At 45.5% G+C, this 24,569-nt stretch overlaps 1 protein-coding gene across 4 annotated transcripts in view; it reads left to right on the top strand.

Annotated features, from left to right (window-relative positions):
- Nucleotides 1–24,569, top strand: part of DIP2A (disco interacting protein 2 homolog A) — a 121,915-nt gene that overhangs the window by 35,476 nt on the left and 61,870 nt on the right. For 2 of the 4 annotated variants that reach the window (XM_010801729.4, XM_024996954.2), the window contains 6 exons: nucleotides 2,045–2,182; nucleotides 9,460–9,579; nucleotides 10,627–10,821; nucleotides 16,690–16,781; nucleotides 23,133–23,243; nucleotides 24,412–24,535. In XM_010801729.4, coding sequence (XP_010800031.2) covers nucleotides 2,045–2,182; nucleotides 9,460–9,579; nucleotides 10,627–10,821; nucleotides 16,690–16,781; nucleotides 23,133–23,243; nucleotides 24,412–24,535 — 780 coding nt within the window. The remainder of the gene's footprint in view (nucleotides 1–2,044; nucleotides 2,183–9,459; nucleotides 9,580–10,626; nucleotides 10,822–16,689; nucleotides 16,782–23,132; nucleotides 23,244–24,411; nucleotides 24,536–24,569) is intronic. The other 2 variants (XM_002685146.7, XM_005202121.5) reach the window with 1 other exon arrangement.

Consider the following 24,569-nt stretch of genomic DNA (forward strand, 5'->3'; position numbering starts at 1 on the left):
ATTTTTGCTGTTTGTCATGCGATTGCACTGTTTGGAAATGCACAAGAACCTCACTGTGAGGGAAGCGGCAGCATTCGGGTGTTTTCTTCTCTCTTGATCCAGCTTTCCGCAGCTCTGTTCTGGGTCCCACAGTGAGGGAAGTAAGGCAGAGCCGTCACTGTTTGGTTGTATCAGCTGTTGCTGAGCTGTTATAAACACAGCTTCCTGGTGGGTTAGAAAGAGAAGCATATTTAGCTTGAAAAACTGACCGTAGTTCAAAATGTCTAACCGGACAGCCCTTGACTTCACAGAGTTGTAAGGTGAGTCTGAGTGGGAGTCTCTTTTCTAGGAAAGGCCCTGGCTGTAAAGGCTTCAAGGTGGGTTGTCGCCTCTGTGGCTGCTGGGCTCCTGACTCCTGTAGGTGTGGCTGAGCCGCTCTCCCTCCCTCCTGCTCACCTGTGCTCACATGCGTGTTATGTGGTTAGTTCTCGTAGTCCTGAAAGCCCGACTTGCTCTGTACGTATTCCTCACTGTTGTCTGTAGCCTTCATGCACTTCTCATGTGACCTGAATTTTAAATCTGAAAACTATCCCACTTCCCTCTCCTTGTTACAAAAGTCATCCTTTGTTTTAGTTTCTGACACTAGGAGAATTCTTCAGTTTGGGCTAAGGAAAGAAATATAGAAAGAAGATAACTGTAAACAAAATTATAGGTAGGAAATGTTAAAAAATATTTATCGTTTTCAGTTTGGGGCTAGGAAAATCATGTGCATAAAACATTTGGACATAAATTAAGTACCTATATTTAAAAGCAGTACATTTAATTACAGTAGTTCATTTTGGAGTATAGTTTGTTTATTTTTATGCAGCTATTTAAAAAGTTACTTTGTAGTTGAGAATTACCATTTATACCTTTTTTCATGAATATAGTTAAAATCTCTCATTTTTGCTAGATTGGAAAAGAGGAGAGATTTCTTTTTAAACTGAAAGAATTCTGTGGTAAGCATACTTTAAAATGCTAATTTCATTAATATCTAGCTTTGTCAAAGGTTGTGAAAACTCTTGTCATTAAAGTTAGGTTTTTCCAAATGGTGTTTTCTGCTTTGTAAGTTTGTGTAGTAAGTTTGTGTTTTGCTTCCATATAAATTCATCTTTCTACATTTAAAAAAAATTTTAGATTGCATACTTTCTAGGTTATGAAATGATAGATAAAAAATCAGTATCAAAACCTGTGATGGTGGGAACATTCATTTGAAGACTAAAGAGATTACAGAGCAGTATCCATTCTCAAGAGTGGACGAGTGTCACGCTAGGTCCAAACTCTTTCCTGGTAGAAGACTGAGTTGTAGCAGTGATGCTCTAGCGGTGGTCAGCCAGTATCAGAACAGATGGACACGCCACATGGTGCGAATGGAGCCCAGAATGGACATTCAGACACGGAAGGAGCGATTTAAATACTTTTTCTATCTACCATAGCTTGTCTTTAAATGTGAGCTGAGTACATTCTGTCTTAAGAACCTGACTGCAGCCTCTTAGTAATGGGACCTGTTGAACTGACTCTAGGGATAGTTTTTAATCTGTGTAGGTTTATTCTGTGAAGATGGCCAAGGTTTGTGTCTGCATGGCATTCAACTTGCTTTTTAGGGGAGTAGAGGTAGTTTATAGAAGCCTGGCAGTTTTTTCATAATATAACAAAAATATTATTGATTAAAAATAATATTTCTGCTTCATTAAGGGAGATTTCTAAGTAAAACCTCCTTAGGCCAAATTGGGAAAGGTGTATTCCTCACGGCCATTCTGTGCTGTGGTTGGTGTTTCTGGCCTAGTTCCCTCTTAGAACTGGATGACCATGTGCACGCAGAACTGTCCAGACCATGTCCAGAGTTCAGAGTTCACAGCACCTAATGTGCTCAGTCAGCCAGGCAGACAAAGTCGATTGGAATGCCACGTTCCTTGCTTAGAGCTCAGCTACTGAAGCTTCAATTGAATGGAATTTGAACAGCGACTTAATGTTCACGTTCTTTTGAATTAACAGCCACTTTTATTTTGGGTTTGTGTTTCAAAAGCAGATCTGCACTCTGCCCCTCCTGATGTCACCACGGGCCTCGTGCAGCATCAGCACGCATACTGTGAGCGTCCGAAGCTGGCCTCCGTGAGAGGAGTCCCTCGGGGGTGCCGTGGGAGTGTCCTAGAGACGGCAGGTGGTAAGCATGCCTCTCTTCCTGCTTTGAGACAGCAGAGCATAGGCCTGGATCTCACTGTACCTGGTGCGCCAGCCGTCAGGTGCAGCCCTGGTGCATTTAGACTGCCCGTGTGTGTATCATGTGGAGAAATGATCAGGAATAGGTCAAGCCGGGAAGGAGGAGAAGGAGGGAGGAGAGCGCCTGCACATTTAAGTTGCTGCACAAGGTTTGGATCTGTGGTACTGTGGGAAGAGGAGAAGCTGGGGAAGTTTCTCTAGGTGGACCCAGGACTGCAAGTGCAGCCAGCAGCAGCAGCCCCGGTCGGTCGTGCTTTCTCACGTGCAGGCCAAGAGATATCAGCGTGAGTCTCCTTTTTGCGCTTGTACCGTTTGCTTTTGAAACAGTTTCCAGTGTCTTTTATCAAAATCACATGAAGTTTTTCTTCCAATGTGCCAAATTTGAGTTGCAGAACAATCCAGCAGTTCTTAGATCTGAGACCTTAATGTGTTTCTAGGCTCCTGAGCAGTTGGTCTGATTTTGTTGGTGTCATTCAGTTCCTTATTCAGATACAAGAGGAGAAACGGAGTCAACATGAAGCAGTCTTCCTGTTGGTTAGGTAGATAAAAAAAAAAATTAACTTGTTATTCATTATATTTAAAAATTGTTGAGAACTTAGTTGAGGTGTAAATGACATTATCTACTGTGTGTATTAAAGTGTATAATTTTATAAGCTTTTTAAAAAATTTTGTTTATTTGACTGCACCAGGTCTTAAGTTGCATCACGTGAAATCTGCAGTCTTTGTTGCGGCATGTGAACTCCTAGTTGCAGCATGCGGAATCTGGTTCCCCGACAGGGACTGAACCTGTTCGCTGCATTGGAGCGTGGAATCGTAGCCACTGGACCACCAGGGAAGGCTTGACAGTTTTCTAAGCTTGAAGATACATGTACACTTACACTGTAGCCAGTATACCTGGAGCTCCTGGAAACTTACTTCCTTGTGCACTTTTGTAACAGCTGCTTGCTGCCCTTTTTGGTGTCCCTTCAGGCAACCACTGATTTACTTCCTGACACTGTGTAAAGTAGTTTGCATTTTCTAGGATTTTATATAAATAGAATCACTCAGCATTTACTTTTTATTGTCTGGCTTCTGCCACGCTGCACAATTATTTTGAAATTCATCCATGTTCTTGCATGTATCGTAGGTCATCCCTTTTCTTGGGAGATGAAATATCCCTGCATTTCATCTTATCAGTTCAGTTCAGTCACTCAGTCGTGTCTGACTCTTTGGGACTCCATGGACTGCAGCATGACAGGCTTCCCTGTCCATCCCACCTCCCGGAGCTTGCTTAAATTCATGTCCATCGAGTTGGTGATGCCATCCAACCATCTCATCCTCTGTGGTCCCTTTCTTCTCCTGCCTTCAGTCTTGCCAAGCATCAGGGCCTTTTCCAATAAGTCAGCTCTTCACGTCAGCTGGCCAAAGTGTTGGAGTTTCAACTTGAGCGTCAGTCCTTCCAATGAATATTCAGGACTGATTTCCTTTAGGATTGACTGGTTTGATCTCCTTGCAGTCCAAGGGACTCTTCAAGAGTCTTCTCCAACACCGCAGTTCAAAAGCATCAGTTCTTCCGTGCTCAACTTTTGTTGTGGACCGACTCTCACATCCTATAGATGTGAGATTTCATCCTATAGATGCACCATAGTTTATCTTTTTACCTACTGATGGGTATTTTGGGTGTTTCCAGTTTTGGGCTGTTAGAAATAAAGCTGCTGTGACTATTCCTTTACAAGTGTTTGTGTGGATATACACGTTCATTTCTTTTGGGTCAGTATCTAGGAGTAGAATAGCTGGATCATACAGTAGGTTTGAAAGAAAAGTAAAATTGCTCAGTCGTGTCCAACTCTTTGTGACTCCATGGACTGTAGCCTACCAGGCTCCTCAGTCCATGGAATTTTCCAGGCAAGAGTACTGGAGTGGGTTGCCATTTCCTTCTCCAGGGGATCTTCCCAACTGAGGGATTGAACCCGGGTCTCCCGCACTGCAGGCAGACACTTTACCATCTGAGCCACCAGGGAACATTTTAGTTTTTAAAGGAATTGCCAAACTGGGTCTACCTTCGTTGCCCAGTGGTTAAGAATCTGCCTTGTAGTGCAGGGGACATGGATTCAGTCCCTGGTCAGGGAACTCAGATCCCACATGCTGCAACTACTGAGCCCCAGCACTGCAGCCACAACTACTGAGCGCCAGCACTGCAGCCACAGCTAGAGAAACTGTGCACTGCAATAAAAGATCCGCATGATGCAACTAAGGCCCCACATAGCCAAATAAATAAATATAAATAAATATTAAAAAAAAATAAACTGCCAAACTTATTTCCAAGTGGTTGTACCATTTCACCTCCCAGGCATTAGTGATGAGAGTCCCAGTTCCCCCACATCCTTGCCAAGAATTGGTGGTGTTGGATTTTATATGTTGACCATCCTTGTGGTTGTGCGGAGGTGTCTCCTTCTAGTTTTAGTTTGCATCTCCCTAGTGACTGATGGTGTTTAGCATCTTTTCATGTGCTTATTTCCCATTTTATATCTTTTTACAAGGGTCTGTTCAAATCTTTTGCTTGTTTTTTAAAATGTGTTGTTTGTTTTCTTAAGTTTTCAGAGTTCTTTGTATAGTCCGGATATAAGTTCTCTATCAGGTTTAAAATTTTTTTTCTCCCAGTCTGTGGCTTGTGTTTTCATCCTCTGATAGTGAGAGGAGAAGTCTTTCATTTTGATGAAGTCCAGTTTACCATTTTTTTCTTCTGTGGATTCTACTTTTGTGTCATATCTAGTAGATACTTTCCTGACCCAAGATCTAACGGTTTTCTCCTATATTTTCTCCTAGAATTTTGTAGTTTTAAGTTTTATGTTTAGGTACATGATCCATTTTGAGTTAAATTTAGTACCAATGAAAGATATAATCTAAGTGTACTTTTCTGTGTATGGGTGTCCAGCTGTTCCAGGATCATGTAATACCCACTCCAGTTTCTTTGGCATCTGTAATGAAGATGGACCGCATACGGTGGACCACGTACGAGAGGGGTCTACTTCGGGGATCTGTATGCTGTTCCAATGCTTTTTCTGTCTTTATACCAGTACCACACTGTCATGATTTTATATATGTGGGTTTTTATATGTGGTTTTATAATAAACCTTAAAACTGGGTACTGTAGTTTGCCCTCAGCTCTTCATTTTAAAAATTGCCTTACCTATTCTAGCTCCTTTGCATCTTAATGTGTAGTTTAATATCCACTTGTTAATTTCTACCAAAATTCCTGCTGGGTTTTGACTGGTATTTCATTGACTCTAGATCAGTTTGCAGAGAATTGGCCTCTTAACAGTGTTGTACATTTCAGTTGATAAATATGGTGGATCTCTCCATTTACTTAGCACTTAAAAGTTTTTTTTCAGCACTGTGTTTGTAGCCTTCAGTGTACAGGTATCGCACATAATTTTGTTAAAATTATCTCAAAATATGTTACATTTTTAGATGCTATTACAAGTGATATTTAAATTTTTTCCCAGTTGTTTATTGCTAATCTTTAGAAACATAGTTGATTCTTGTCTATTGACCTTACATTAATTCTAGTAGCCTTTTTGGTAGATTCTGTAAGATTTCCAAGTGCATGACCATGTTGTCTATGAATAAAATTTTACTTTTCTTTCCAAATTGTCCACTGTAGGAACATTTAGTTTCCTGGCTTTGTCTCAGTGTCTAGGACTTCCATTAATGTTACTTAGAAATGTTGAGAATGGACACAACTCGCCTGTTTCCCATTTAAGGGGGAAAGCATCCACTTTTTCAATTTTTAATTGTGATGTTAACCATGGATTTTTTAAAATAGTTGCTCTTCATCAGGTTGGGGGCGTTCCTTTTTTCCCTCTAGTTTCCTGAAAAGTTTTTATCATGATATTTGTTAAATGATTTTTAAAACCTGTTAAGCTCATCATATGGTTTTTCTTTCCTAGTTTGTTAATGTAGTACATTTCATTGACTGACTTTTGAAAATTAAGCCAAAGGAGGTATGTTCTCAAGATAAAGCCCACTTGGTTGTGGTGTCCTCCTCTCTGATGCATATTGTGGATTTGCTTTACTAGTATCTTTTTTAGCATTTGTGTCTGTGTTTGAGATAAATACTGGTCTGATACTTGTGTCTGGTTTGGTATCAGGATAGTACTCATCTCAGGATGAATTGAGAAACGTTCCTTCCTCTTCTGTTTTCTAATCAGAGGAAACAGCCTTTCTACCTCGAGTCAGTTCTGTGTCTTTGGTGGAGTCGTCCATCCCGTCTCTGCTCTCCAGGCCCCCTGTCGTCCTTGCGTGTGCGGGACCCGTGGTGCTGGCTCACCGTGTTAGTTGCTAGGGTCTCCTTTCTCCGTCTTAATCGTCCTAACTAGTGAGCTAATTGAACTTTATCTTTCAAAGAACCAGTTTTAATTTGACAGTTTTTCTCTATTGTTCATCTTTTCTCTATTATGTTTATTTCCGCTCACCTATGTTACTTCTCTCCTTCTACTTACTCTGTGTTTCCTTTGCTCTTCTTTTTCAGCTTCATTTTTTAAATCCAGAATGTATTCATTGGGATGTTTTTCTGCTCATCTTGATTCAGGGTGCTTTTGGGGCTGCCACACCTGCCTTCCCAAATCGTCTGTGCTGCTTTTGTGATGATGGAGATGGTGCCACAGCCCCAGATACTACCAGTCCTTAAAGAAGTTTCCAGCTCCTAGTGTAGGAAAATAAGCAGAACACACAGACAATTCACAGAAAGAGATATAAAAATAGCTCTTACACATGATGTTCATTCTTTTTCGTTACTAGAGAAATCCACATTGTTGGTGGGAATGCAAAGTAGGTCAGCCTTTCTGAGGGAGCAGCTGTTAAAAATCTGTGTCTGTGCTTCCATTTGGATCAGCAGCACAGCATGGGCATTTACCCCGAGTGCACACCTCCAGAAATCAGGAAGTGTGTACATGTGAGCTCACCCACTGCCGTGCTGTCTGTACTTGCAAAACATTGGGAACTACCTGCCGTCCAGGCCTCTCAAATTGTGAGATAAACCGGGAACAGTCACATGGTGGAGGCCTGGGCAACTCTTGGGAATAATGGAAACTGCCTGCCATCCAGGCCTCTCAAATTGTGGGATAAACTGGGTACATTCACACGGTGGAGGACTGTGCGGCTGTCAGGAATAGTGAGAAGCTCTTTTTGACCTGGAATGTTTTCCAGGAGATGTTACGTGAAAAGGCAAAGAGGAAAGGAACGTTCGTAGTTTACCACCTCCCTTGTGAGAAGCAGGAGAACAACCAACAGGAGGGAGGAGCCAGAAAGCAGGGGCTGGTCCTGCAGAGGACAGGGTGGGTGGCCAGGAATTCAGGGCAGAGTGACAGTTGTTCGAGTTTATCTTTTTATATAGTTGTGATTTTTAGACATATGTTCTGCACATTTAAAACAGAAACTAAAAGATGAGAAGAAGGGGGGAATCCCAAAACTGAAAAGAATTGTAAATAAATAAATCTGATTGTATTCCCAAGAACTGCATAGCCACCCTTGAGGGGTGGGGGAGGGAGCTGTCCGTGGGGGACACAGTGCCCTCAGTCCTGGGCAAGGCTCACCAACCTGAACTCTCGTGTGTAGCTGTTCCTGTGTTGGTTTGGGTAGGACTCGGGGAATTAAGTCACATCTGTGATGGTGCAGAACTGCGGCATTGCTGTTGGGAGCCAGGCTCCTGCTGTGGAGAAGAGGTGTCTGACAAGGAGCTCAGCACCGGGGTGCTGTGTGCACCCAGGATTCTAAGACAGGGACCTGTGTGTGTTGTGCTGCCTGTGTGCATTGTGTACGGGGTGTGTGCATATCCATGAGTATGCACGCGTGTGCATGTACACGGGCTTTTTAGCTCTGTGTGCTAGAGGAAGCAAAGACTGCAATATCAGGGAGCATATCTCGCCACTGTCTTGGTCTTCAGTAGCTTTTCTCAGGAGAGCCAGTAAGGAAGGAAGGAAGTCAGGTGGCAACTGTTAGTGTCAGTGGCCGCTTAAGGTGGAATATAATTGATGAACCATTGCGATAAAGCTTGCATCTGACAGAGTGGTGGTGGCTGTTACACGAAGGGAGAGAGCTGGATGGGGTCAGGGTATACGTGAGGTCTTGAAGGGTCTCCTCTCAGAGTGCTTGTTAGTTGCACTAGAAAAAAATAGTGACGACAATGAAGTGCTGGACAGCAGTGTGTCCAGAACCTCAAAAGAGCAGTGGGGGTCCTATGCGCCTGGATGTGATTCTCAGGTGCTTTTCAGCCAGCAGTGCAATATCTGAATTGAATCCTGAGAAAACCTCAAGCAAATGCAGAATGAGGCATATTCTACTTAATAAAGGAAAGAGTCAGACTCTTTCAAAATGCTGGTATCGTAAAGGGGCCTGCAGAGGCTAAGCCAGTGAATGCAGGTTTCAATTGTTGACCTAGCCCAGGAGAAGGGAGGTGCCATGTGCCTCATGGTGCAAAGGGGTGGCTGGTTCCAGGCCTTTCTCTCGCCTCTTCTACCAGTGCACCCACTCATGTCCCCTGCGCCTTTTCCTCTGAGGACTTGTCACTGTGGTGGGTGCCCTTTTTTGCTGGCACATATACATATTTTTGCTTCTTTCCATGCAGCAGACTGTGAGGTGTTTGAGGTCAGACTTACCTGTTGGCTAACTTTACATCCCCCAGGACAGAATTTCTTAATAACTAGTGAGGACACCAAAGAGCTTTTAGCTTATGTGGGTTATCTCTGGATGTTTACCATATTAGAAATTAAAGATTTGTTAAAATTAACTCATTGAAAAATAGTGATACCGAACTCATTACATCTTAGCATGAACAGCACACAGTCACAGGAGCAGCTCCTGTGCAGTGAGGTGCCGTGAGAGAGCAGGATTGTTTGCAGGTGTGAGAGCAGCATCTGCATGATTCCCATCTGCTGGGCACCCACACCATGCAGCCTCTGGAAAACTCTGCTGTGCACATGTGAGAGAGGAGCACAAATGGCATCTCACGTGACCCCACGAAGCCCCTGAAAGGGCCTCGGGCACTCCTAAGGGTCCCTGGGCCACTCTGAAAACCACTGGCTTACAAAAAGTTCTGGTTCCTGGAAGGCGTCAGTAAATGTCAGATGAACTGATAAATCCCAGGCTGGCCATTTGATGGGCCATCAGAGCTCGGTTAGGTTCACGAGTTCTGACGTGCTCACATGGTTGACCTCTGGCCTCAGTGCTCTCTTCCTGTGACAGGTGTCCCCGTGAACAGCAGAGTGTCCTCCAAGATCCAGCAGCTTCTGAACACCCTGAAGAGGCCAAAGCGCCCTCCCCTGAAGGAGTTCTTCGTGGATGATTTCGAGGAGCTGTTGGAAGGTGAGCGTCCAATGCCGGCCCTCCAGTTTGTGCGAGCAGGGAGACTGCCAGGTGTGATGACATGGTTATCGCCGCGGCAGAAGATGTAGAAAACCACAGTCTGTGTCCAGGCTCTGGTCATGTGTGTGGAGTGACCTCCCCATCACACATGATCCCAGGCACTGTGCACACCAGTCGTAGTTAAGAGATGGCGTCTCTGTGCCTTGCCTAGTGGTAGGACTCTGTAAGAGTAAACTTTAAACTTTAAGTCTGAACTACTTGTCTTCTCTTGGTTTTAAAGCATTGTGTTTTCATCAAAGTTTGGACTCTTTTTTAGAATTTCTGTCTCTCATTTATGAATTATATATATATATATATGTATATGTATATATTTAGGAAAGAAGAGCGTAGACTTCCTAAGAAGTATAAATCTGTAGGAAACGAGAAGTCAAGCCCTGTATAAGACACCAGCGTGTGACGTGTTATCATGGCCTCGGGGCACCTGGCCCACCAGCCCTTGGTTTCGGCACCACTGCTGTGCAGTTGCCCCTTAGGCCAGCTCTGGTGTCTCCCCTACCTGGGGGTTAGCGTGGCTGTCAGGGCTTGTCTGTGTAATCACATCATGCCTTTCAGATTCAGAGTTCAATTCTATGAATGCTTTTTAGGAAGTCTTTCTTACATTTGGACAAATCTTGGTTACATATCCACTGAAAATATAATAGATTTTACTTTATTATTTTTCTTCCAACATGGTTTGAGCCCAAACTGAAGTGGTTATTCTGTTCTCATCCTTTATAAGTGGGGACACCTGCTTCTCAGGTGTCTTCAGGTAAAAGCCTGGGATCCTTGTGACTCTCTGGTTACAGTCACAGGACTCATCCTGATTTCTTCCATCCTTGGTCAGCTGGTCTGTGACTGTTGTAACAATAAGGAAATCTAGAGAAATGATGGTAGCTTTTTTAGAGTTGGTGCTTTTGAAGAAGAGAAAGATAAAACGTGAGGCCTAACAAGCAGAGCGTGTGCCTGGTTATAGAAATGCTGGTCTTCACATGTCTGTTTTGCTTGTAGTGCAGCAGCCAGATCCGAACCAGCCGAAGCCCGAGGGCAGCCAGATGGCAGTGCTGCGAGGGGAGCCCCTGGCCGAGAGCTCCTGGCCGCCCTCGCTGCTGGCCGCCCTGCAGCAGTGGGGTACCACACAGCCCAAAGCCCCGTGCCTGACTGCTCTGGACACCGCCGGGAAGGCCGTCTACACCCTCACCTATGGCAAGTGTCAGCAGGAGGCTGAGGGGCCACACAGATATGAGCTCGCGGGGCAGGGGAGAGCAGATTCCTGACAAGCTGACACAGTGGGTGGGGAAACAGCCTTGCCTCACCGTCCCACCCGCTACCCTTCCCAGCAGCAGCGACCACCCCCTGTACTCCACGTCTGTGTGTGCCTTTCTGACCAGTGGAGTTCAGTTTTGTTTCATTTTGAACTTTGTAAAAATGGCATCAAGCAGTGTTTGTTTTTTTTGTTTGGCATTTTTTGGTTCCATCTTCGTTTTTACATAACACAAATCGTGTACTTTGGGCTCAGTGTGTTTTCATGGAACACTTGGCCCTCAGGTACTCCTGGTACCCAGGCTGGCATCGCCCACAGCCAAGGCCAGTGCCCTGTTGACCACTGGTGTGAGCAGGTCCCACGTGCCTGGGCTGCATCATGCTTGGCGCTGTCTGAGACTCACCCATGCACTGTGTGGTCAGTTCATTCTCATCCGTGGGTGTTGTTTCACCCATCTGCTGACGTCCGCGCTGCACAGTCGGTGGACATCTGGGTTGTGTCCACAGCGGGGCTGCTGTGTGTTGTACTATTGTGATCATCCTTTGTGGGTCTTCGGTGGACGTGTATAGGCATCTGTGCTGCTGTGGGCATGGGCTGAGCTGCCGGGCACTTCCCACACCCCCACCCAGTGCTGGGCCGTCTCCTTTCTCCTTCCTGGGGAGTGTGCATCATGGTTCCCAGTTGAGTGCTGACTGGCTTCCTGGTGCAGAGGGTGCTCTTCATGTGCTTGTGGGCTACGTGAGCCCTCCTTCTAGGAAGCACCCGAATCTTCAGCTCATTTCTCTGTCCATTTGCTGATGCTTTTTACGTTTCAGTCAGGCGCCTTTTCTCCAGTACATGTTTTGCAAATGAATTCTCCCACCCTCTGTACTGCCTTTTAACACTTTTCACTGTGACTTTAGATAAACGAGAGGCCTTAGCCTAATGCAGTCTAATTTACCTATCTTCCCCCTTCTCTGTGCTTTCTGTCCAGCATCGGAAGCCTTTGCCGAACCTTAGGTCACACAGGTTTTCTCCTGCCTTCTCATCTGGAGACGCCTTTTTCTTTTCACACTTAGGGCTACGATCTATTTGCAGTTTTCTTTTTTGTGGGGTGAACTTGGACTCATTTTCTCTCCTCTGAATGTAATTGATCCATGATCATTGGTGAGAAACAGTGCTTCCCCCAGGGATGGCTTTGCAGTCCAACGGCTTTTCACCAGGTGAGAGATGTGCTTGTGGGTCTGTTCTGTCTCACCATCTGCCATCCGTACTGGCTTCCTGAGTCACTGGAGCTGTGAGTCAGTGTCGGATGTCAGTCCGTCTGCTCTGCGATCGATTCTCAGGATTTCCTTGACTCTTCTTGGCTCTTTGTATTTCCAAGTAAACTTTAGAATCATTGCATCCATTCCAGAAAAAATCCTCCAGGATAGTGACTGACACTGCATTGAACCCATCAGTTCACAGCCCTGGAATGTTCCCCTTTCAAGGTCTGCTTTAGTTTCTCTCAGTGGAGGTTTATACTTTTGAGTCCAGGAATCTTGTTGGATTTATTCCTGTTGGAATGGAATGAGTAAGTTTTTTCTACGCCTTGTTGCCTGTATATAGAAAAGCAATTGCTTTTTTGAACAGTGACTTTGTATCTAGTGATCTTGCTAAAGTGATGCGTTAGTTCTTTTTGATCTCTTAGCAAGTAGTCCTGAGCATCCTGTTCACAGTCTAGTACCTAGGGGCAGTGATGCATCATCCTGGCCTTCCTAGTGCTTCTGTCCCTGCCTCACCTTGGCTGGAGCCACCAGTGCAGCATGAGCCCTTTCCCGTCTTAGATGGACAGCACTTGGTCTTGATGCAGATGTTGACTGTAGCTTTTTTGCTTGTTTTATGGTAGAAATTCTTCATCAGGTTAATAAAGTTCACTTCTATTCCTAATTTGCTAAAAGCTGTTTGACATGCATTGGTTTTTTCTGCTTCGTCACGATGCTCACATGACTTCTCTGTCCTCCTCTACTAGTTTGGTGAGTTGCTGTTGTTCTGTCCCTCTGTTGAGTCTGACTCCTTGACTGCAGCATGCCAGGCTTCCCTGTCCTTCACCATCTCCCAGAGCTTGCTCAAACTCATGTTCATTGAGCTGGTGATGCCATCCAACCATCTCATCCTCTTGTTGCCCACTTCTCCTCCTGCCGTCAGTCTTTCCCAGCGTCAGGGTCTTTTCCAGTGAGTGGGCTGTTTGCATCAAGTGGCTAAAGTATTGGAGCTTCAGCTTTAGCATCAGTCCTTCCAATGGATAATCAAGACTGATCTCCTTTAGGATGGACTGGTGGGATCTCCTTGCTGTCGAACAGACTCTCAAGATTCTTCTCCAGCACCACAGTTAAAAAGCATCAATTCTTTGGCACTCAGCCTTCTTTATGGTCCAACTCTCATATCCATACATGACTACTGGAAAAACCATAGCTTTAACTATATGGACCTTTGTCGGCAAAGTGATGTCTCTGCTTTTTAATATGCTATCTAGGTTTGTCATGGCTTTTCTTCCAAGGAGCTAGCGTCTTTGTAATTTCGTGGCTCTAATCCCTGTCTGCAGTGATTTGGGAGCCCAAGAAAATAAAATCTGTCACTGCTTTCCCTTTTCCCTCTTCTATTTGCCATAAAGTGATGGGACCAGATGCCATAATCTTAGTTTTTTGAATGTTGAGTTTTAGGGCAGCTTTTTCACTCTCCTCTTTCACCCTCATCAAAAGTCTCTTTAATTCCTCTTCATTTTCTGCCATTAGCGTGGTGTCGTCTGCATGTCTGAGGTTGTTGCTATTTCTCTCTTGATTTCAGCTTGTGAGTCATATACAGTCTAGATGCACTCCTTTCCCAGTTTTGAACTAGTTCATTGTTCCGTGTCTGCTTCTAACTGTTGCTTCTTGACCTGCATACAAGTTTGTCAGGAGGCAGGTAAAGTGGTCTGGTATTTCTGTGTTTTTAAGAATTTTCTACAGTTTGTTGTGATCCACACAGTCAAAGGCTTTAATGTTGTCAGTGAAGCAGATGTGTTTTCTGGAATTTTCTTGCTTTTTCTATGATCTAACAGATGTTGATAAGTTCCATTGAATAATTTTCAAATGTTAAGCAGCCCGTGCATTCCTAGAATAGATCCCACTTGGCCCTAATATCTTTAAGTAAATGCCTGAGTTCTGATTGCCGATATGTTGTTTGTAGGCTTTGTACCTGTGCTCATTAAAGAGATGGGTCTGCAATTCTTTAGGAAAGGAGCTTGCTGCCCGCTTGTGAGGACAGCCTTCACCTATCCAATTCAACTTTCAGGTCCAGGTTGCATGAGGGGTAAGGACAGGGCCTGTGTCCTGCTCAGCCAGGACTGTCCTTGGGAGAGGCCTGCAGGGGCTGCAAGGCTACTGTCCACTCTCCCCTTCACGGGCCCTTCTCTAGCCTCGCTCTGCCTTGGTGCTTGCTGAAGATCCCGGCCTGAGGCCCTTGCCTCCTTGTCCTGCATCTTAAGTCTGTATCCATTACGCCCATAAGACACCGTTCACTGCTCTGCTTCTTAAGTCAGGACTCATGCTATTTTCCTTCCTTGGCTAAATGTTCCCTCTCACCTCCCTGTGTTTCCCCCATAACCTCTCCTCTGGCTGCGGGACTTCCTGCATCTCCCTCTTAGAAGGGGGTCAGGGTTGTTGGACTCTGCAGGCTTGGAGATGGCTTCTGAGAAGTGAGAGGCCAGGTTGCTGCGACTCTCTGGATGATGGGTTGTCTTGTTCCCCTGTGGCTTTTGGCTCTGCCTTGTGTCTGTCTTGCTGTGATGCATTTAGCTGTGATGTTCTTTGGAAGCTTCTGCTGGGGGACCACACGCCTTCTTAAATCTATAGAGTGGTATCTTTCATCAGTTTCTGGAAACTTACACCCATAAGTTCTTGATATAGTGTTTCTTCCCCATTTATTTCTCCTGTCCTTCTGGGACTCTGATTACATTTATATTAATACCTCTCTGAGTCCCGTGTGCCTTTAATAAATCTTTTTTTATGTTTTGTGTTCTTTTTTATATATACTTCAGTTTGGAGATTTTCTGTTTTCCTTTATTCAGATTCTCTAAACTGGTGTATTCTGAGTGATCCCATCCACAATCTTTGTCTTACATAGCAACTTGAGGGCTCTGAATGGCTTCTTCAAGGCTTCCACCTCCATGCACGGCCCTGGGATTCAGTGTTCTTGGGGCCCTGGTCTCCATGCCCCAGCAGCAGCAATTGATGGACATAAGACCATGAGGCACTGATGTCCTATGGGTGGCAGGACCCCAAACCCCCCAGTTTTTGCAAGAACAGCTGTGGAAGATCAGCTCCCCTCCCCAGGGGTTTCCCTGGAGTCAACTCCCCCAGCAGATGGTCTTGCATTTTATCCAGCTTTAAAATCATTTTGGATGGGAATGCTGGTCTGCCATCACTGCCCGTTCCTGCTTGGCAGTGGAGCCTCTTACTATGTGCATTAAGAGTCACCGGTATTGTTGTATATAGTTGTGGCTCATTCATTTCCGTTGAGGAATGAATACTATTTCAGAGTATATGTATCCATCATACTATTGGTGGATGTTGGGTCATTTCTATCTTGATTGTTACAGTCAGTGCTGCCTGGTACACAAGCATGCGTTCTTGTAGAGCATGTATTAATATTAGGAGAGGAGGCGCTAGCTCGGTCTAGGATAATGATGTTTTTACCTTTGTCAGGTAATTCCAGACCTTTCCAGTTTGCACTCAGCTGCCTGCTGTGTGAGTCCCTCTCCCTCCCTTTGGCAGCGTAACTTTGAGCTAATCTGCTGAGAACACAGTGATAGTCATTGTGGTGCTAATCTGGTGATGGCTGGTATGTCGAAGTCTTTTCCTGTTTTCATCCTTTAGGTTTTCTCTTTTGTTAAATGCTGTTGAGTCTTCTGCACGTTTTTACACAGGGCTCTTTGTAGCATTTTTGTGTTCTGGATGTCTGTACTTGTCAGCAGCTTGTGCTACAAGTGTTGCCGGCCATGTGTCCTGGCTGCTCACGGCTGCACGGCTGGCCTTCTCCTCCCCTCCTGGGCTCGAGCACTGCTGTTCTCCCATCCATGTAGAGACCTGCCACCTGCTGGAGGGAGTGTATGCATGGTGTCTGTGGACACATGTGGTGTGTGTGTGTGGTGTGTGTGCATGATGTGTGTGTGGTGTCTATGACAGTGTGTGTATGTGACGTGTGTGTGTGGTGTATTGTAGTGTATGTGTGTGAGGGGTCCAGATGCACCTCTCCAGCAGCCATGGCACTACCGAGTCACCTGGCATCTCCCTGACTGTTCTCTTGAATGAAGAGCAGAAATGAAGATAGGACCCACCTCGTGAATTATTGTTGTAGAGGTGAAATGAACTGCGTGCCACTTGTGTAAGGGGATGAGTGAGACATAGTGGAATGAAAATGCATTCACCGTGATTCACAGTTGATTGAAATAAGAGTGAAGTGTCAATATGATCCCATTTTTAAAAATTATGCATCTTATGTGTGTGTATACACATAAGTACATAACAGAAAGAATGCTTTTTTTCAGCTGGCTTTTCTGTATTCTGAATTTTTTTTATAATAAAATGTTTTATTTTTCTGTTAAGAAAAATAAATCTGTAACTTGTTTCTAAGAGAAAACTATGATGTTCATTATCGCATTGTGCAAAATAACTATCACTGGCAACTATTAATATCTGCATTTTCACAATAGAGTAATAATGGTATATAATGAAGTATTATGATTGCTACATTAAAATGGTAACTATTAGTTTCTTAAATTTTACATTGCTAGTATTTTTATTTTATTTTAGGCAAACTTTGGAGTCGAAGTTTAAAACTAGCTTATACGCTACTTAATAAACTGACTAATAAGAACGAACCACTGCTTAAACCTGGAGACAGAGTAAGTAACCCAATGAACCTTTGTTGGAGGGAGGGAGTGAGAGCGGAGGCCAAAAATCCGTTCTGATGGTAGCAGTGCTCTGTTGATTGTTTTGACTCACAGCATTAACACAAAGGGTTTAAGTCAGCAGTGAAAAGTACTGAACGCTGAGAAAGTTTGTGTTGATGTAGATAAAACGATGCTTCCTTTTTTTCTCACTCACTGCACAGTCTCTGATTCTTCAACTTCTTTTCTCTTCTGCTTCATATATGTTGGTTTTAATAAAAATATTAATGTCAGGTATTAATGTTACATTTCCAAAGCTCATATTTGTGAGGAATCACTGATGTTACTTTGAAATTCTGGGTGTTTTGTATTCATCTCCTTCCCTGTTCCGTGTGGCAGGAAGCCCCCTCTTTCCCATTGGCCAGAACGGAACACAGAGGAGGCTGTTGAGCTGCACTCCCCCCAGTGCAGTTCCTCATCCTGCACTGCCCAGCATGGTCGGCGGTGACTACATGGGCTGTTCAAATTAACCCAAGAGTTGCGCGAATCCTGTTTCCAGGGATCCGTCACTGATTGTGACCGACAGCTAGCATATTTGATAGAGAAGGAATGTTGAGAAGGAACGTTTCTGCCGTTGTGGGAAGTTCTGCCTGCAGCACTGCTCTTGGCAGACTGAGCCAGACATGAGGAGGCCACGCATAACAGGGAGTCCGAATGGTGAAAACCAGCCTCCTCAGCAGGGCCATCCCTGTGAGGAGGGGCGCCTGAGGTCAGCGCACCCAGCAGAAGCGCTGTGAGTAGACAGGGTGGTGCTGAGTTTCAGGCAGCTCTCCAGGTGCCTCAGTCTTTAATGTAAATCAGCAGCCAAGGATATGTAAGGACAGAAACTTGCGTGTGAAAGAGAAGAACCAAAGGTCCAAGAAATGGGCAGAAAAATTAAAGGGGAGGTGGGGGAGAAAGGTCACAAGAAACTGTGGGAAATTCTTCAAGAGACGGGACACCAGACCACCTGCCCTGCCTCCTGAGAAACCTGCATGCAGGGCAGGAAGCAGCAGTGAGAACCGGACCCGGAACAATGACTGGGTCCAAATCGGGAAAGGGATACGTCAAGGCTGTATATTGTCACCCTGCTTATTTAACTTATATGCAGAGTACATCATGCGAAATGTCAGGCTGCATGAAGCACAAGCTGAAATCGAGATTGCTGGGAGAAATATCAATATCCTTAGGTACACAGATGATACCACCCTTATGGCAGAAAGTGATGAAAAACTAAAGAGCATCTTGATGAAAGTGAAAGAGGAGAGTGAAAAAGTTGGCTTAAAGCTCAACATTCAGAAAACTAAGATCATGGCATCCAGTCCCATCACTTCATGGCAAATAGGTGGGGAAACAATGGAAAACAGCGAGACTTTATTTTTCTGGGCTCCAAAATTACTGCAGATGGTGACTGCAGCCATGAAATTAAAAGATGCTTGCTCCTTGAAATAAAAGCTACGACCAACCTAGACAGCATATTAAAAAGCAGAGGCATTACTTTGCCAACAAAGGTCCGTCTAGTCAAAGCTGTGGTTTTTCCAGTAGTCATGTATGGATGTGAGAGTTAGACCATAAAGAAAGCTGAGCGCTGAAGAACTGATGCTTTCAAACCTGTGGTGTTAGAGAAGACTCTTGAGAGTCCCTTGGACTGCAAGATCAAACCAGTCAACCCGAAAGGAAATCAGTCCTGAATGTTCATTGGAAGGACTGATGCTGATGCTCTAATACTTTGGCCACCTGATGCAAAGAACTGACTCAATGGAAAAGACCCTGATGCTGGGCAAGATTGAAGGCAGGAGGAGAAGGGGATGACAGAGGATGAGAGGTTGGATGGCATCACCAATTTGATGGACATGAGTCTGAGCAGACTCTGGGAGTTGGTGATGGACAGGGAAGCCTCGTGTGCTGCAGTCCATGGGGTCACAAAGAGTCAGATACGACTGAGCGACTGAACTGAACTGAACTGGGGAAGAAAGGGAGGGAGGAAGAGGAAACAAACCAGCTTGGAGGAAAGATAGACCCCGAAAATAAGTTTTTAAAAATATTAGCGTTAATATCCCTGGAGATCTGATATGAGGATTTAGCTCCATAAATCAAGGAAAAGATACTAGTAGGGGAGACTGAGAGATGGAAAGTAGGAAGAACAGTTCAGGTTAGACTTGATCATGAAGGCTGCCCTCTAAGATAACTTCTAGAGGAGAGAGGGAAATATTGCATCGTAATAGTGATGTCAGACCATTTCCAGAGCTGGAGTCAAGGACCTGTGGGGGTTCAGGGGCCCACACCGAGGCACCGACCCAGGTACTGGAAGGTGGATTCAGCTTTCAGGGAGAGTGGGCTGTCTGGGAAGGCCCAGCAGCCCCAGGGCTGGGCTTCTTGGTGTGATACTGGAGGACACAGAGCAGTATTTTCAACCTTCAGGTCTGTTCCTGGGCAGTCAACAACGATGAGGACAGGGCATTGTTTTCAGACAGGCAGCACTCAGTCAGTCAGAGAGGTGAGGACGGGCAGTGTTTTCAGACAGGCAGTGCTCAGACAGTCTCAGAGGTGAGGACAGGGCAGCGTTTTCAGACAGGCGGCACTCAGCCAGTCACAGAGCTAAGGATGGGGCACTGTTTCCAGACAGGCAGCGCTCAGACAGTCACAGAGGTGAGGACGGGGCACTGTTTTCAGACAGGCAGCACTCAGTCAGTCAGAGAGGTGAGGATGGGCAGTGTTTTCAGACAGGCAGCACTCAGGCAGTCACAGAGGTGAGGATGGGGCAGCGTTTTCAGACAGGCAGCACTCAGTCAGTCAGAGAGGTGAGGACGGGCAGTGTTTTCAGACAGGCAGCACTCAGACAGTCACAGAGGTGAGGACGGGGCACTGTTTTCAGACAGGCAGCACTCAGTCAGTCAGAGAGGTGAGGATGGGCAGTGTTTTCAGACAGGCAGCACTCAGGCAGTCACAGAGGTGAGGATGGGGCAGTGTTTTCAGACAGGCAGCACTCAGTCAGTCAGAGAGGTGAGGACGGGCAGTGTTTTCAGACAGGCAGCACTCAGACAATCTCAGAAATGAGGACAGGGCAGCGTTTTCAGACAGGTGGCACTCAGCCAGTAACAGAGGTGAGGATGGGGCACTGTTTTCAGACAGGCAGCACTCAGACTGTCACAGAGCTGAGGATGGGGCACTGTTTTCAGACAGGCAGCGCTCAGACAGTCACAGAGGTGAGGATGGCACTGTTTTCAGACAGGCAGCACTCAGACAGACAGAGGTAAGGACGGGGCAGTGTTTTCAGACAGGAGGCACTCAGACAGTCACAGAGGTAAGGACGGGGCATTGTTTTCAGACAGGCAGCGCTCAGTCACAGAGGTGAGGATGGGCAGTGTTTTCAGACAGGCAGCTCTCAGACAGTCACAGAGGTGAGGACAGGGCACTGTTTTCAGACACGTAGGCCTCAGACAGTCACAGAGCTGAGGACGGGGCACTGTTTTCAGACACGTAGGCCTTAGACAGTCACAGAGGTAAGGACGGGGCACTGTTTTCAGACAGGCAGCACTCAGACCGTCAGAGAGGTGAGGACGGGGCAGTGTTTTCAGACAGGCAGCACTCAGACAGTCAGAGAGGTGAGGACGGGCAGTGTTTTCAGACAGGCAGCTCTCAGACAGTCACAGAGGTGAGGACGAGCAGTGTTTTCAGACAGGCGGCACTCAGACAGTCACAGAGGTAAGGATGGGGGACTGTTTTCAGACAGGCAGCCCTAAGACAGACAGAGGTGAAGATGGGGGACTGTTTTCAGATAGGCAGCCCTCAGACAGACAGAGGTGAGGATGGGGCACTGTTTTCAGACAGGAAGCACTCAGACAGTCACAGAGGTGAGGACGTGGCACTGTTTTCAGACAGGCAGCTCTCAGTCACAGAGGTGAGGACAGGTACTGTTTTCACACAGGCAGCACTCAGATAGTCTCAGAGGTGAGGACCGGCACTGTTTTCAGACAGGCAGCACTCAGACAGTCACAGAGGTGAGGACGGGGCGCTGTTTTCAGACAGGCGGCACTCAGACAGTTGGCTCTGATGGACTGTCTCGGGAAGTTAACAGAGGAAGTGCTTCAGCATAGGAGTAACTGGTCAGACAGGAGAGCTACCAGGGTGACCTCAAGCTGCAGACCAAGAAGCAGCCCAACCGAGATCAGGAGGATGACACCCCAGGTGGGCCGACTGGTCAGCAGCTCATGAAACTGTGAGCTTACCTGCCTGGCTAGTTATTTGGAAATACTACTGCCTGGGTTTGACAACCCGGTGGAGCATTTCTGAGAAAGCTGGCTGATGCACATAGGGAATGAAGCTGGTGAAAGAGACAGTGACTGTCCCACCAGAAGACAGGGCGGGGCTTGGCTGTAGAAGTGTGAGCAGTACCAGACGATACCTTATGTACCTGATGCTTTAGGACAGACCTGCTGGAAACCCGGGCTCCTGTTGTGCTTTACAGGGAGTCTGAGAATCACTCATTTCTTTCTCTGGAGGTAAGTTCTTGCAAGGACATACTTACAGATACTCTATTGACTTGAAAGTGGATCCACGTAGTTGGGTTAGTTATAAAAAAGCTGACGAGATCACAGTTAGAGAGTTAGTGATCGGAGGTGGGTGGCAAGTTCATCCTCCTGTTATAATGTATTTTATAAAATTGAACAGACACAACTCTTTATAAGAGATTCTCTAAAAATGTGTTCAAATCAGTCGCTCATTCATGTCCAACTCTTTGCAGCCCCATGGACTGCAGCATGCCAGGCTTCCCTGTCCATCACCAACTCCCAGAGCTTGCTCAAATTCATGTCTATCAAATCGGTGATGCCATCCAACCATCTCATCCTCTGTTGTCCCCTTCTCCTCCTGCCTTCAGTCTTTCTCAGCATCAGGGTCTTTTCCAATGAGTCAGTTCTTCGCATCAGGTAGCCAAAGTATTGGAGCTTCAGAATCAGCATCAGTCCTTCCAATGAATATTCACGTGTATGCTCTACCAAACATCCAGTCTCGAGGCTCACAGTCCTTTTAGTGGGACAAACGCTTATTAACATCAGCCTTCAAAGGAGATCTTTGCCATTTTCAAGAAACTTGTTAGAAACTTGATTTCCAGACCTCAAGTACAGAATGAATATAGATGTAGCTCAAGTTTTGTCTTATTCAAGGGTTATTAGTTATCCAAGGCTCTGTGTTAACAGTCTCCTCATAAACTATTCTGGCTTACCATTTAGGTTTCAAGCACACTTACTACAATGTTATGGCATTACAAATATTCCTAAATAGCTTTTGATTTAACCAGATATTGTAAGACATGGAAATTGGGATGATGAGAGAAGAGCGAGGGGAAGAGGGCAGAGGGCTCAGGGTTCGTCTGCTATAAAAGGAAGTAAAGCGCCTAATACCTTCAGACCTGAGATGCAGCAAGATGAGCATAGTGTCTGAAAAGACGAGAGAGTTGGCCAAGGGGAGGGTTTAAGATGTGTTAGAAGTGGTTGCCTTGTGGGGTGGGGAAGGGTGCAGGGTGCTCTTTTTCATTAGTGCTTTTTGTCATTTTAAATCTCTGTGTTCAAAAAAAATTTTTTTAATAAATATGTAAGATAAATAGAATATGTAATTTTGGGGGCCATGCTTGTGGCATATGGGATCTAGTTCCCTGACCAGGGATCAAACCTCAGTCCCCTGCGTTGGGAGTGTGAAGTCTTAACCACTGGACCACCAGGTAAGTCCTGAGAACGTATAATTTAAACTGTGGCAGCATGATGACCAGATGAAAGCAGGGAGTGGACACCCTGTGGAGACTCAGAGGGAGAGGGCAGGTGTTGGGGGCGGGTCTTGCTGAGGTATTCTGTGCCCCCCACTCTCCCCTGTTAGTGTTTCAGTCTTGAGTGAAGATCTGTCCAATTAAACTTCAGTGTCCAGATTCCCTTTTGGAAGATACTTGGATATACTTTGATTCCGGGTTCTCTTTTCATATCCAGGTGTTTTTGTCCTGAGCTACTTGATGGTGGGTGGTGGTCCATCACACCTGTCCCTGAGTGGTCAGAGTGGATGGCGGTGGATTTAGACCCACTGGCAGACCCAGCCGGACTTACTTTGCCAAACTTGCTTTTTATTAGGCCCAGGAATTTAACATGTTTTGTTACATGTGGAGTAAAGACTTTAACCTAAAAAGTATGTAATAGAAGTTACATGGTTGTGGAAACTTAAGAACCAAGTATTAACACACAAAGTAACATTTTCTGAGCTAAAATCTGTCTCATCAGTAGGTATGCAGATGACTGGCTTCTTCCCGAGTGGTTTGCAGGGTTTTCCTTTGTGCTCTCGTAGGTGGCGCTGGTGTTTCCGAATAGTGACCCAGTGATGTTCATGGTTGCGTTCTACGGGTGTCTCCTGGCTGAGCTGGTTCCTGTCCCCATCGAAGTGCCGCTCACCAGAAAGGTAGCGCGTGGTGCCAGCTCGGTTCATGGTCCCTGAGGCTTGGTCCTGAAGCCCCGCATCCAGTGCAGGTGTCTTCGTGTCCTTGCTCCAGGCGCCTCTTGATGGGCGAGGACAGGCGGGCGGGCTTCAGAGAGACCCAGGCAGCTTCACCCAGATGCCCTTTCATGTGTCTCCCTGGGAGAAAGGCACAAGAACACCTGTTGGTGCTGATATCCCAACAGAAATGAACGTCTTTTCTTCTAACGAATAGAATTTGGGATCTGATGAGATTCTGTTAAACCTTTTCTCAAAATGATGTGCTTCTTGATAATAATTTTCACTTCTGGATGAGTCAGTCATTACAGAGATGTGTTACAGCTCATTTCTCAGTGATAAACACATGACTTGAGACCCTCCTGTGTTCGATCACCTACAAAACAGTGAGCACATCTCATTGCTCACAGGTGGCTTCCAGTGGGGGAGGGGCTGATGTCCTAGATAGCTATTACACTTTAGATATAAATACCAGGGCTGCTGTCTATGGGGTCACACAGAGTCGGACACGACTGAAATGAGTTAGCAACCAGTAATCTGATTACTGAAAAGTGTATTATTCTAGTAGACTCAACATGTATTTTAGAAAATCTTAGTTTTCTGTTGTATCCCAGTGTTCAGGTAATTATTAACATGAGCATTATCAGCAAGAAATATTCAAATTTGAAAATCCTCAAAGTAAAACTTGTGAATAAACGCAGTATATCCCAAAGGGTTATATATATGATACGCAGATATTTGAATACAGGGTTTTTAGGGAAAGATTCGAGTTTCTAAAACTTATATGAAGGAAATGATAAAATGCTACTGAAGGACATATTCTGTGTAAAAATAATTAAGATTGTTAAAGGTCAGACCTCCCCAGATTAATCTGTAAACTTCAAACACAAATCAAGTGTAAATGTCAGTGCTATTATTTTTGGAGTTTATTAAAATGCTAGTAAGTGTCATTTGCAAGAAAAACTAAGAGAAATTAGTCAGTTACCCAGAACTTTATCTTTTGAACTTAAGAACTTAAGTATTTCATTTTGAGGGAAATATGCACACACCTCTCGGGTTGACCTGGTCTAGCTTTGCACATTCTGAGAAAAGCTGTCTTGTGTGCGAGCAAGCCCCTGCCCCTCTGTTTCTGCAGGATGCTGGCAGCCAGCAGGTCGGGTTTCTGCTGGGCAGCTGTGGCGTCTCCCTGGCCCTGACCACGGATGCTTGTCAGAAAGGCCTGCCCAAGGCTCAGACCGGAGAGGTGGTGACCTTCAAAGGTGGGCCCATGGGCGGGGAGCATGTGGCAGGGTT

The sequence above is a fragment of the Bos taurus genome, chromosome 1 (genome assembly GCF_002263795.3).
Source record: "Bos taurus isolate L1 Dominette 01449 registration number 42190680 breed Hereford chromosome 1, ARS-UCD2.0, whole genome shotgun sequence".
Classification (NCBI taxonomy): Eukaryota; Metazoa; Chordata; class Mammalia; order Artiodactyla; family Bovidae; genus Bos; species Bos taurus.